Genomic DNA, 14,667 nt, shown 5'->3' on the forward strand with positions numbered 1-14,667 from the left:
TTTTTTTTTTGTTTTCATTTTAGAGGTTTACAACCACTTTAAAGCAACTGTTATATGACAGAATATATTACATTTCACTCACTCTCATTATTTGGGTAGCATTGATCCTTTAAAGTCTTAATTTGTACTTTGCATTGATTCCCAGATCTACAATAGATAAGAAAGTTTGACTTACAGATAGCAGCATCTTTTATAATCAGTCTGTGAGATAGGAATTCTATGTTAAATAAGGGGAACTGTCAGTGAGGCAGTGAATGATCCTTACACAACCTGTCAGTCTAATTAAAATCTCCAGCCTCAACAAAATATTTCACACGCCCTGTATGTTACACAACGCGAGTTGTATAAACTATGGACAGGTGAAGGACTCACTGAAGGCCCCTCCCTTTTAGAAAACCACTATAAGATTCTGCAAATCCTGAAGCTGAAACCAGAAGCATTCAAAAGCTTTTTTCTTGCAAAACTAGCAAAGTTCCATCAACAAACATGCCAGCAGGTGATCTGTTCACAGTCACAGCAGTCCGAGGGGGCACCAAGCCGGAGGCAGGGGAAAACAGGAGCAAGCAGAAGGAGTACCAACTGGTTCAGGTGAAGAATACTTGGTGCCGCATCGAATGCGGTCAAGAAATGCCCACAACGTGGGAGGAAGATCAAGTTATTGTCTCCCAGGCTAAAATGTAAGTATTTATATGACCAGTAATTCATTCTGGTTTATCATATAATTGAAGTCAATGCAGGTCGCTCCGGGTCGCCCCAAAGTAGCTCTGGACCCTTTTTCTAAGTCGGAGCGACTTGTGTCGCTCCTTTTAGAACGGGTCCACAGCTTCTCTATGGCAGGCGACCTGTCAGGCGACCAGGTCGCCTGACAGGTCGCCCCAGTGTGAACCGGCTCTAAATGAATGGCATTTATTTTGTAGCCACTTCTTTTTTACATGCACTCCAGTCATGGTAGGATCACCAGGTATGATTTTAATAAATGCTGCAGATTGAGAAAAATTCTAAATATTATACATATAAATTCACAATAACATGCCAGGGGATTCCTGTATTAAAACTGGAAAGTGCAAAATCAGATGCAGCTCTGCATAGAAACCAATCAGCTTCCATTTTTTTTTTTTTCAAAGCTTAAAGAGGAAGTAAAGTCTGCTTTTTTTTTTCCTTTTTCTAACCTGCAAATTAAAGGCATAATGTGCTAGTATGTATCACATACCAGCACATTATGTGACACTTACCTGCAAACGAAGCCCTCGTCATCCCTGCCGGAGGCCACATCCACCTTCTCCCGTCTTCCTTGTGGGTCCACCGACTCCAGCTATGCTACGGTTGGAGCCGCGTGATGCCGCCGTTCACGGCACAGGGCTCTGAAGAAACAGCATGGGCACGGGCAACAATGCAAGTTTAGGAGATAGAAGATATTTACAGCACCTATAGGTAAGCCTTATCATAGGCTTACCTATAGGTACAAACATTAGAGGGAAGTTTACAATGGATTTAATTGAACAAGCTTGAAACTGATTGGCTACCACGAAGAGCTGCACCAGATTTTGCACCCTCCAGTTTTGGTAAACCAACCCTATTTTATGTGAGATTTTAGTAATTGGGTTTAAAAATGCATTAGGGACAACCAATTCATGTTCTGATAACTCAAATTAATTGCATTCTATATTGTGATTTATATTCTTAACTATTACTCTTAGATAGCCCATAGATGAGTCATTCAACACATCAAATATGTGAAAGGGGGAATTCTTCCCTGCTGAGCTATTGTATTCTGACAGCGGGTTGACTTCCCCGCTGTCAGAATGCACTGATCAGCGCTATTGGCGTTGATCAAGCAAGGAAAATCTGACAGAGGAATTGTACGGAAGTCAATTTGTATCCACTTCTGCACAACCTCCCTGCCCATACATGGATCGAAATTTCGATCCATGTATGGCCAGCTTAAAGCATAAATGCAAAAAGCTGGCCATACATGGATCAAAATTTCGATCCACGTATGGCCAGCTTTATGCATTTATGCTTTATGCATTTATAGTTAGTGTGATCGAGCTACTAAAAATTGCCACGGTGCTCTTCAAATTTCCCAACTTTATGTTCATGCTAAGATCCTGTGAGCTGTAGCCGTAAGAATTATTAGCAAGGGTTTTTTAAGACCCAAAAGTTTTTTCCAAGGTTCCTCGGTGTAAGAAATGTTATGAAAGGCTGGTCTAATATATAATACTAGCTTCAGAGTTTGTCAGTGTACCTTCATGCATACAGGTGACAATAGGCAAGAAGCTCCTTGGGGCAGGGATGGGTGCGTACTTGACATTCACTATCAAAACCTAAGGTGCAACGTCAGCCTAAATTTTCTTGTTAATTTGGGTTATATCAGAGGGGGGGGGGTTAAAAGTTTCCATTGCTGCTTCTTCTCACTCCCTATGCCAGTGACACATTGTGATACATTGTTGCACCCTACCATGATCTCACCAGACCAGGAAGTCATTCAGAATCTCCCCACTATGGGCCCAACATCAAATTCCTGACAGATGCTCTAACTCTTTATGCTCCATTATAAGGTTTTTTTTATTGCTGTTTGTATCTCTGTTCAAGTGATTCCCCTTCACTTCCCGTCCTGGTAAAAGGTAAATAGAAAGTGATGGGAAATCTTTTCAATGGTCCTGGAAGATCCCTAATCCCATCTCCCATCCCCTGATCAGAGATCTAAGAGGCCAGAGGTTAATTTAAAGAGGCGCTGAAGCTTTTGGGTTGATTTACATAAATACCATAAATACATAAATACCAATCAGGTTCCAGGTTTTTTTTTTGTTTTTTGTTTTTTAAAGTTTAATTGAATAAGCTGAATTTATAAGCTAATTGGCTACCATGCACAGCTGCACCAGATTTTGCACCCCCAGTTTTAGTAAATCAACCCAATTTTATATGAGATTTTAGTATTTGAGTTTATATATACATTAAGGGACAACCAATTCATGTTCTTCTGATAACTCAGCATTAATTGCATTCTATATTGTGATTTATATTCCTAACTATTGTTCTTAGGTAGCCCATAGATGAGTATTTTTTTTCTATTCAGCACATCAAATGTGTGGAAGAGGGAATTCCTCCCTGCTGAGCTATTGTATTCTGACAGCGGGTTGACTTCCCTGCTGTTAGAATACACTGATCAGCGCTGTTGGCGTTGATCGAGCAAGGAAAATATAACAAGGAAGTTGTACAGAAGTCAATTACATAGTTACATAGTAGGTGAGGTTAAATAAAGACAATAGTCCATCCAGTTCAACCTGTGTAGGTGTGTGTGGCTGTAATCATCTAACATAGCACTTAATGTCCTGATCCTTGAGATGTAAGTCTAAGAGTCTTTTGAAAGCCACCATACTTCCCGCAGAAACTACCTCTTGTGGTAGAGAATTCCACAATCTTGTAGCCCTAACAGTAAAGAACCCTCCTCGTTGCCTGAGGTTAAAACGCTTATCCTCTAATCGCATTGTATGTCCTCGAGTCCTCATGCAATCCCTTCGAATGAACAGCTTTTTTTCTAAGCTGAGATCCCCATTAAGATATTTATAAATTGCTATCATGTCCCCCCTCAGACGTCTCTTCTCCAGGGAGAATAAATCGAGCGATTGCAGCCGCTCTTCATAGTTAAGGTCCTCCAATCCCCTAATCAGTTTAGTTGCCCTTCTCTGGACTCTCTCCAGCTCCAACACATCCCTCCTGAGGTAGATCAACTTCTGCACAACCTCCCTGCCCATACATGGATCGAAATTTTGATCCATGTATGGCCAGCTTTATGCATTTATAGTTAGTGTGATTGAGCTACTAAAAATTGCCAAGGTGCTCCTCAATTTATAGTTACCATTCCCAAATTCAGTAAGCATTTTATAGGAAACTGGAGAGCATTTCTGATTTTTAAGAACTGGAAAAGTAGGAAGGCCTGTGCTTGAATATTAAATTTGATTTTCGGATATAAGTTGCTGGGTCTACCTATAAATGCAGTGGGCTGTCTTGAAGGACCTGGAATTGTTCTGCCTGGTTTTCAGCTATGAGATCAGTGCCAGAGATGCTTGTAATTATATATGCACACTCCCTTGCAAGATAAGACAAACATTCAACAACTGTCTAATACAGTCTTCCTCAACCGTAACAGGGGCGTTATTCCCCTCTGACCACCAATGTAAGGCAGCCCATGGATGGTTCCTTTTTTTTTTTTTTTTTTCAACCAGCAAGTAGAACGAAGAAAAAAAAAAGACCCAATTCCTTTATTCACACATTTGAAGTGCCTTGTACTCTGACAGCGGGGAGACCTCCCCGGTGGCGATGATTGAGCAAATATTTTCCAACAGGTCAGTTGTACAGAAATGGATCAATAGATTAACTTCTATACAGCTGCGCTGCCCATATATGGATGAAAATTCATCCATTTCAGAAGGGATTTCAATTCATGTATGGCCAACTTAAGGGAGGCCTTCTTCCACTGACCCTTACACTAAGGGGGCCCTTTTCCACTGGCCACCAATATAATAGGCCACCAACATAAAAAGGCACTTAGTAACTGTTATCACAGTTAAAGCATAGATATTTTCAATTTTTTGATAAATAGGCACTTGACTGACAACCAATGTAGAAGGCACTTTTCCACTGACCATCAATATGAGGAAGCACTATCATTTTCATGACCTGAAGTTCTTTTCTAGCCATTATTATATTTTTTTTATATCATTATTATTACTGCATATCATTTTGTAATATAGAGCATTCCTAGCTGTCAAATAGTATGCCACATTTTTGATTCTTTTATTCATTCTTATATTCCCAATGTTATGTTCATGCTAAGGTCCTGTGAGCTGTAGCCGTAAGAATTATTAGCAAGGGTTTTTTAAGACTCAAAAGTTTTTTCCAAGGTTCCTCAGTGTAAGAAAGGTTATGAAAGGCGGGTCTAATATATAATACTAGCTTCATATAATATGTGCCTTCATGCATACAGGTAAAAATAGGCAAGAAGCTCCTTGGGGCAGGGATGGGTGCGTACTTGACATTCACTATCAAACCCTAAAGTGCAACGTCAGCCTAAATGTTCTTGTAAATTTGGGTTATATATCGGAGGGGGGGGGGTTAAAAGTTTCCATTGCTGCTTCTTCTCACTCCCTATGCCAGTGACACATTGTGATACATTGTTGCACCCTACCATGATCTCACCAGACCAGGAAGTCATTCAGAATCTCCCCACTATGGGCCCAACATAAAATTCCTGACAAATGCTCTAACTCTTTATGCTCCATTATAAGGTTTTTTTATTGCTGTTTGTATCTCTGTTCAAGGGGGGTAAAAGTTTCTATTGCTTCTTCTCACTCCCAGTGCTAGTGACGCCTTGTTGCACCCTACCATGCAGGATTTCAACCAGACCAGGAAGTCATTTAGAATCTCCCCACTATGGGCACATCAGTATTCCTGACAGATGCTCTATTATAAGGTTTTTTATTGCTGTTTTTTATCTCTGTTCAAGAGATTTCCCTTCACTTCCTGTCCTGGTAAAAGGTAAGTAGTATGTGATGGGAAATTTTTTCAATGGTTCTGGAGGATCCCTGATCTCATCTCCCATCCCCTGATGGGAGATGTAAGAGGCCAGAGGTTAATTTAAAGAGGCGCTGACAATTTTGGGTCGATTTACTAAAACTGGAGAGTGTAAAATCTGGTGCAGCTCTGCATAAACACCAATCAGCTTCCAGGTTTTTTTTTTTTAATTGAACAAGCTGAATTTATAAGCTGATTGGCTACCATGCGAAGCTGCACCAGATTTTCCACCCTCGAGTGTTAGTAATCTAACCCCTTTGACTATTCAGGGCAATACAGCAAGGCCTGCATGTAGCCTACCCCTAAAGGCATGTATACGTATCCAGTTACACCCCCTATCCAACTCCCCACACTACCAGAGCTTTCCTTAATGCACTTGGACTTCCGAGAAGGGGGGGGCATGTGACCTCGCCTGTGTGCCTGAGCAGCCAATCACCAGACACAAATGCTGTAACATGGGGAAGGAGGTGCCACAATATCATGCCCCTCTCTAAGCTCTGCAATTTGTCAGCGAAAGGAGGAACAATGAAAAAAAATTGTGAAAATCATTATAATTACATGTAAAAATTGCAAGGTAGGCAATTACCATAGACCATACTGTTAAGCTCTCCATCTTTAATTTTTCATCTGTGTAGTACAGGGGTGTCAAACTCAATTTCATTACAGGCTACATCAGCATTATGACAGCCCTCAAAGGGCTGGTTGTACCTGTAAGACTAGATGAACAGAGCATCCCGACCCACCTTACATCAGATGTCAAGATCCCACCCACTGTCAAGTCAAGAGTGCCCTACCTTCCCTTACATCACAGTACACCCCCCCCCCTTACCATGTGCTGCTTTGGGGAAGAATCTGGGTACCAAGCTGGGAAGCAGAAAGTGCAGGGTCTGGAGGAGGACCATAGGAGGGCTGGAGTCAGCTGCCAGAGTCTGCTGAATACTGAGACCAAGGAAGGCAGTGACAAGGGGGTGCTGTGGCTGCACAGAGTGGTGCAGGATCTGTTGGAGGAGTTCTGCCCTATTCTCTAAGACAGGGAAGGGGAAAGGGCAGAGTTGAGCCTTTCCACGGCGGCACGGAGAAGCCCAGGATCTGGAGGAGGAGTTCTGTGCTCCTCTGCTGCCAACTGATGAGACAAGGTGGGGGTGGAGACGAGGGGGGTGCCACAGCAGCAGGAGAGGGGCAAGGGTCACAGGAAATGGCCTGTAGGGCCAGATTTGGCCCTCAGGCCTTGTGTTTGACACATATGGTGTAGTACAGGGATTACATTTCCAAACTACAGCCCTCCAGTTGTTCAGGAACTACAATTCCCATCATGCCTAGTCATGTATGTAAATGTCAGAGTTTTACAATGCCTTGTGGGATGTGTAGTTCTGCAACAGCTACAGGGCTGTAGTTTGGGAACCCCTGGCGTAGTATGTATCAACTTGATGTATTAAGTAATTAATTTAACACATTTTGCAGCCAGTTTTTCTGATCGGCACAGATTATATGTAAATTTAATCTCAACTTCAGTCACATACCCTAAAGCTGTGTTTGTTTGAGCACCGAAACAAGAAAATATGAAATGTTGAACTGGCTTATGTGCAAGCTAGCAATTGTCATCAACAAGAAATGCAAATAAAACCAGCCAACCAGCTGTTAAATCACCTGTAGAGTAAAATAGTTTCTGGCTGTATAGGCATTAATGCAAATAAACTTCTTAGTTCCATTACCTACATTTACCTTCAGGTAGATTAAGAAATAAAAAAATAATCACGGATTAATTCAGGTTTCTATTTTTTAACAGTTTTTAAGTGTGTTTTTAAATCCAGGTAGTGCAAATACTTAAATATTTCTTGACATACAGCAATTATATTGTAGTATTCTGCATAGCAGCACTCTGTGGCTGGGAGAGGGAGGGGTCAGCACTGGTAGCCAATCAGGTTCAGCTTCTTTCACATTTGCTGACAGTAAGCATATTGACAATAGGAGAGGGCAGAGCGATGATTCACCACTCTCATTATCCATAATTTGATCATCATTTGAATTCCATCTTATATGTCATTGTTATCTGTAATGTATTGATTTTTTTTTTTTTTTTCAGAGGTGAACAGGTCACCGAATCTGGTGTCTCCTGGACTGTGAAAGCTCCAATTTATTTCTGTTACAAAGTGATAGAAACTCAAAATCTTCTAAACCCAACAAACATGACCCTCCTCTATGGCCATGTGTCAGACCCTCAAGAACTAGATGACTACCAGAAGAAAACGCAAAAGCGCTTCATCGTGATGGACACAACTGTGGAACAACTGTACGGTTCAAAGGTCAGGAAATACTTTGAAGCTCACAATGTCACTTACAAGATCCTTACCCTTGAGACCACCGAAGAAACCAAGTCGATGGACCTCGTCCTGCATATGTTGGAAGAAGTCCACAAGTTTGGTCTTGACAGACGCACTGAACCAATCATTGCCATTGGAGGAGGGGTATGCTTGGACTCTGTTGGTCTGGCAGCTTCACTTTACAGGCGCCGTACCCCATACATCCGAGTACCAACCACCCTTCTGTCCTATGTTGACGCCAGCGTGGGAGCTAAAAATGGAGTCAACTTCTGCAACTGTAAGAACAAGTTAGGAACCTACACCCCACCAATTGCCACATTCCTCGACAGGTCCTTTATCAGGACCATTCCACGTCGCCACATTTCTAATGGCCTTGGGGAGATTTTAAAGGTAATTTCATGTTAGCTAATTGGCTAATAATAGTATTAATTCCATGTCTTACTTATTATTCTAGATGCCATTTTACTTGTAAATGCTTTAATTGTACATCTTCACTTGTCTTTAATGTAGAGAAAAAAATCCCAAATTTGAGTTGTCATCAGAACAGGAGGAGGGGAAATCTTCCAATGGGGACACTGTCAAATCGGGCATTTTCTTTCCTTTATAGAGATTTGCTCTTACTTCCTACTGTCTCTATAGGACAAGAAATAAAGGGAAATCTCCCCAATGGAACAAAGATAAAAAAAAAAACCAGATGCACCTTTATTACATAACTTTTTACATTTTACTATAAAGACTGTTGCTTTAGCATACATTAGTCTGTTGTATATTGTATGTACTGTTTTTCTATGTTCTATGTATTAAGCCTAGAGTGCTACGCTTTTTCAGATGGCTCTAATGAAGCACAAGGGGCTGTTTGAACTGCTGGAGAAGCATGGCCAATACCTCTTAGATACCAAGTTCCAGTCCAGGAATGGCCTTGCCTGCCATGGTGATGCTGCCCTAACAACCACAAGACTGGCTATCCAGACTATGCTTGAAGAACTCGCTCCAAACCTGTGGGAAGATGACCTGGACCGATTGGTGGACTATGGACATGTCATAAGTCCAGAGCTAGAAATGGTACATAAGATCGAATTATTAATGTTCATTAGTACTCATCTACTACCAATCATTTATTACAGATTATAAAACAGGTAGATTCGCAACAAGCAGTTGTGTGATTTCAACAAAAAAATTGTATATTCCAGTTGTAAAAAGAAGGTCACGTATACTAAACAAGTACCGGGCAGGTTTTAGAGCTAATTAATTCGTAAAAGGAAAAAATAATATAACTATCAAGACAATTGGCACCTTTTTGAATACAGTTTTTAATACCAGTATTCATGCATTTAATGGTCATTTTATCATCATGTGTACTGTCCTCATCCAGATGCATTATGTTTGAATTACTAAAGCCACAGAAGCTGCTTCATTTTTAAAGTAAATGTTAGTTAACACGATGAGACTGTATTTCCTTTGACTACGCAATCATCTGCAAGGGAATTTTTAAAAAAAAAAAAATTGATTTTTTGGCCAACACCTGATTGATTGATTGAAGTGGACGTCTCTTCCCTTTACTTCTTGTACTCAGTGAACATTCATTTTGCAACATAAAACTGGAGAGTGCAAAATCTGGTGCAGATATGCATAGAAACCAATCAGCTTTCGGGTTTCCTTTTGGTCAAAGCTTAACTGAACAAGCTGAAGTTAAAAGCTGATTGGCTACCATGTATAGTTGCACCAGATTTCGCACTCTTTAATTTTAGTAAATCAATCCCATTATGTCAGATTAGGCCATAGACATAGAGCGATATAGTAGAAAGCTGTGGGAGAAATACCGCAGCAACTATTGTTGATCACATTTTTGAAAAATGTTGCCTGTCTGGCTTGGACTTCAACATTTCTAAGTCACTGGCTCAGAGCCAGTATTACAGTGGTTCATTGTATACATTAGGCTAAAAAAAACTTCTCTGAGCAGCAGCCCCCCTAATATTTACCTGAGCCCCATCTCTATCCAGCGATGTTGCATGAGAGCCTAGACTGCCCGGGACTCTCTCTCTCCTGATTGGCTGAGACACAGCAGCGAGCACCATTGGCTCCTGCTGCTGTCAATTAAAGACAGTGAGCCAATGAGGACAGAAAGGGGGTGGGGTTGGGCTGCTGCACTGTGTCTGAATGGACAAGCAGAGCAGCAGCTCAGCTCGGTGCCCCCATAGCAAGCTGCTTGCTGTGGGGGAACTCGGCGGGAGGGAGGGGCCAGGAGTCCAGGCGAGAGACCTGAGAAGAGGAGGCTAGGGGCTTCTCTGTGCAAAACCATTACACAGAGGAGGTAAGTATGACATGTTTGGTATTTTTAAACAAAACAAAATAAGGTTTTAATATCACTTTAACTAATTATACAAGTCAAAATTTCAGGACTGTATACTTGTCTTAAGTCAGCATCCTAGAAAATACCAAAGCCAAAGGATCAACATGACAGCAGCACACTTACTTGTTGTAGTCCTCTAACATCAGTGTTAATTGACTTTGTTTTTTTTTTATTGCAGAAAGTGCTGCCATCTCTCATGCATGGGGAGGCAGTAAATATTGACATGGCATTTATGACTTATGTATCACATGAAATTGGGATGATCACATCGGAGGATAAGAATCGTACAGTTCAGTGTATGAGGAACCTGGAGCTGCCGGTCTGGCACAGAGACTGCTCTCTCCAGCTTATAAAGAAAGCCTTGGCTGAGAGATTCAAGCACAGTGGGGGAAAACTTCGCCTTCCGCTACCCACTGGGTTGGGAATCGCAGGTACGTCATAGTGCTTGAAGTCAAATCTATTTAAACCTGTATTTAATAGCTAACATGCAATATACTTAGCTATAATTTATGTGAAAACTAGGCAAACAGGTAAAAATATATACTATATATATATACATATACAGCGCCTCAGCTGGAACTTGGTGGAACTCAGTTCCACCACCTTTGGCTCAGGCCCTCTGCTTCCTACTTAACACTATCCCTTGTAAACACAGAGGTCTGGCTTGCTGTGTTTTCCAAGTGCAGTATGGGGACAAAGGAGATGCCGATGCCTGGGGTGCAGTGTGAATGCTGACACCCCCACTGGATGATCTCTCTGCAAGTGAGAGAGGCAAAGCCATCTACAGTGTGAGGGGAGGTACTAGAGAAGAAGAGGGGTAAAAGTGAGATGTGGATGTGGGATGCCGAGCTAAGCAGCTGTGGAAGAAGGCTGAACTCTGCACTCTGTGTGTAGCGCACCCTTGAACCCTGCACATACGCACATACGTAGCACACTCCCGAAATCTGCATGTAGCATACGCCTGAACTCTACACTCTGTATGTAACCCCACTGAACTCTGCACTCTGTACATAATGCACTCCTGGTATTTGATACCCTCTCAATGTTAGTGAAATTTCGACCAGTTTGGGGAGGGGGTTATGAGGAGGGGTTGAGTTCCTGCACCCTTTTTCTGAGAAAAAAGCCCTGTATATATGAAATACAAATGGCATAAGTTGGCTTTTTTTATTTTGTTGCCAAATTATTTTTATTTCATTTAACCAGTTCTGAAATTTATAAAGTTCTGCCATACAGCACAGCCCTATCAGGCAGGGCAACAAACCTTATTCTTCTTTGCTGCAGTTCAATAGCACACACAGATGGGACTAGGTAGCGAAAGATAAAGCAGCAGACTTCCCATCCTTTAGAACAGCCTTTTTCAACCAGGGTGTGCAGGCACCCTGAGGTGCATTAAGGTTTCTTCAGGGGTGCCTTGGCAAAAATGCCAAAAAGTTATCCAAAAACTGTATACAAAGCGGCAGGTGGATGCCTTTTAGTTACACTAAGCCACAGATTTTTCATTGTGCATTAAGATCTTCTAGCTTCCAACCTTCTAACGACCAATGACATCATCAGTTGATAAGGAGGATGTGAGTAGTCTGTATAGTATCCTCTGAGGAAGAAGAGAAACATTGGAATACTAGTCAGTTCCAGTTTGCACCTCCAACGTTGGGTCTCCTACATGTGTGGTCTGTTGCTGCATTATGTAAAACTATTAGAATAGTGTTTACATTTTAGGATGGGGTGCCTCAAGATTGTCCATCATTTTAAAGGATGCCTCAAGACTGTTCATAATTTTAAATGGTGCTTTGAGACTGTCCATAATTTTGGAAGGTGCCTCAAGACTGTCCATCATTTTGGAGGGTTCCTCGAGACTGTCCATAACTTTGAAGGGTGCCTCGAGACTGTCCATAATTTTGGAGGGTCCCTCGAGACTATCCATAATTTTGGAGGGTCCCTCGAGACTGTCCATAACTTTGAAGGGTGCCTCGAGACTGTCCATAATTTTGGGGGGTGCCCCAAGATTGTTCATAATTTTAAAGTGTGCCCTAAATCCCTTGATTCCTGTTCTTGTGACAATTCTAAAATTTTGGATATTCCTTCACTTTTATGTCTCTTGACAATGGTCACCAGTACAGAGAGGGGTAATTTGCCCAGAGGGGACACAGACATCAATAAAACTCTAACACAAGAAAAAAAGGGGCACTGGATTCAAAATTTTTAAGGGTCACTAAATTTGTCACTGGGCACATTGGCTCTTGTCTACCAGCACTCCATAAAATGGGGACCACCCTCAGGAACAGGTAAAAGTCCCAGCATCCACACACATACTCTATAACCCAATGAGAACGCCAAAAAAATTTCCAAGAGTTCAAGTGAATTATAAAATTGATTCATTGCATGAAAACTCCAACAAGTTTCAATGACCAAATACACTTCCCAAAATGTGGGGCCCCTGAAAACGTTGGATTTATTCTGTTATGAATCATTTTTACATTATAATTGGGTTGTAAGCAAAACCTTGACGGATATTCTAAACCATTGCAATTCTAATTAAAACAGGCTTTAGTTACACTTTAACGGGTTGCCCCGCCCCCATTACACCAAAAACGGTAAATTCTATTTACCAAATAAGGAAAATCCACCAGGCTAAGGCCCTCTGATTTATTGGCTGAATTTGGGGGGGGGGGGGTAAAACTTGGACCCAAGTTGAATAAATCTAAGTAGTATAAATAGTCAGCATTTGCGCAACACTAAAATACCATCTGGGGGCAAATCATTTCTCATTGGGTTGTTTTCTGTCTTTTATTGATCTTCATGTATTTGACATACAGTATAAAGCACTATACTATGAAATGTGACCATCTTTGTTTGTCTTTTACCTTTTCTTAGAAATTTTCAATGATGTGAAAGAAGAAATAATTAATAGCGCTTTTGAAGCTTGGCAAAAAGAACTTGGAGAATTCTCAACATAAGCGAAGAACTTCCTAATTGCCATCCTTCATGGAGGTGGAGCCAGAGATCCCGACATTTGTGATTCACGTTGTCTTTCTTAGTTTAAGAGACAGTTGAACGAAATCAGCTGTTCACGTGTGTGGTAGTTTGCTGGACTTTGGGATCTTAGATTATTAGGAAAATTGAGCCTCTGGATAATGCTTGAAAAAATCTTCAAGGGTTTGCAACAAATCACTGGTTTATGAAAACGTGTCCAGAGGTTAAACGTGGTGTAAAAAGTGCATGAACCTATGGCAACCAATCATATTCCAGCTGACTGAAGTCAAAATAATGGAAGATAAATTGTGATTGGCTGCTATGGGCAACTGCCTCTTGCATGCTGCTCTTTGCTTCGTAAGCATAAGAGTGTATTGGGTCATTTGGCCCAGGGCACTTTATCTATGGTGTGAGTTAGGGAATAGAGATCAGTTTGGTTGTTATGTGTGGGGTGTGTTAATTATTCTTTAAGCATAGACTCAAAGTGTTATTATTTTATATAACGTTGTTATATCAGCTCCAGTGCTGGCATTGGAGACTTTGGGCAGAGAGCTGAGATAGCCCTAGAGCAAAGATCAGTCAATGAATGAGACATGGTATGTGTAGAGGCGGTGGTGATATTGAAGAATCAAAGGTTTATGCATTTTTGTAGAACATTTCAGTTGTTAGTTTTTTGAAAAATGCTTTGTCAGTTTAATTCATGTGGTTTTAAAGATCATTAAAGGGAATTTAATGTCCTACAGTGTGTCACCTGGACAGGAAGCTAAGCAAAATCCCCCCACATGGGGACGGAGACTGAAGTAAAAACCTGACCAAAAATGTAATACTTTCCCAATCCAAAACATGTTTTTGGGTGCATTTGGGCTTTATATAAGTCCTTTAAGCACTGATTGCATTGAAATTAGCCATTAACTATGATAAAACAAAGTGAAAGCGCAGCGCTATATAGTCTCTCCAAACTCCTCATCCAATAAAGAGGAGAAGCTTCTTAGATCGTGTGTGAAGGAAACCACCACCAACACCCGATTCAGTAGCCTCTTACCAAATAACATAGACCCCCATCACAAAGGTCAATGTAGGTGAATGAACAGTTGATTCAATGAGTGTCAGCAGCATCAGATCCCAACATCCTCCGAATAAGTCTCTCCTCAGTAATTTAAGCAAATGTCCTCATGTGGAAATAAGAGAGAGATTTCTCATAGTGTAACCAATAATATCCACTAAATATAATTACTTACAGGTAGGTACAGAGTGACTGGTGTCCTTCTTCCAGCATGGTGTGATTGTATCCAGCCATCAAGAACTGCAAGCTTGCCGTGCGTCGTTGACTTCTCCCTACGTGTTTCGTCATCAGATGACGTTGTCAGGGGCATCTTGACGGCTGGATACAGTCACATAGTGCTGGAAGAAGGACGCCGGTCACTCTGTACCTACCTGTAAGTGATTATATTT

The 14,667-nt window shown here is 41.3% G+C and overlaps 1 protein-coding gene across 1 annotated transcript; it reads left to right on the plus strand.

The window, feature by feature from the left end:
• Window positions 1–390: 390 nt before the first annotated feature.
• Window positions 391–14,116, plus strand: LOC309562433 (2-epi-5-epi-valiolone synthase-like). The gene is made up of 5 exons (XM_082266649.1): window positions 391–677; window positions 7,658–8,285; window positions 8,724–8,957; window positions 10,424–10,676; window positions 13,117–14,116. Exons 1-5 carry the CDS (start codon window positions 487–489, stop codon window positions 13,197–13,199), a joined length of 1,389 nt encoding a protein of 462 aa, XP_082122775.1. The 5' UTR covers window positions 391–486; the 3' UTR covers window positions 13,200–14,116.
• Window positions 14,117–14,667: the final 551 nt, after the last annotated feature.

This window comes from Pelophylax lessonae, assembly GCF_965119305.1.
Source record: "Pelophylax lessonae genome assembly, chromosome: 8".
In the NCBI taxonomy this organism is placed as follows: domain Eukaryota; kingdom Metazoa; phylum Chordata; class Amphibia; order Anura; family Ranidae; genus Pelophylax; species Pelophylax lessonae.

Bases quoted from the DNA above. Each gene is read 5' to 3' on its own strand.
- LOC309562433 (XM_082266649.1), top strand. From the start codon at position 487: ATGCCAGCAGGTGATCTGTTCACAGTCACAGCAGTCCGAGGGGGCACC. The intron at 8,958-10,423 runs GTACATAAGATC...TTTTTATTGCAG, and splicing joins TAAGTCCAGAGCTAGAAATG to AAAGTGCTGCCATCTCTCAT. The intron at 10,677-13,116 runs GTACGTCATAGT...ACCTTTTCTTAG, and splicing joins CACTGGGTTGGGAATCGCAG to AAATTTTCAATGATGTGAAA.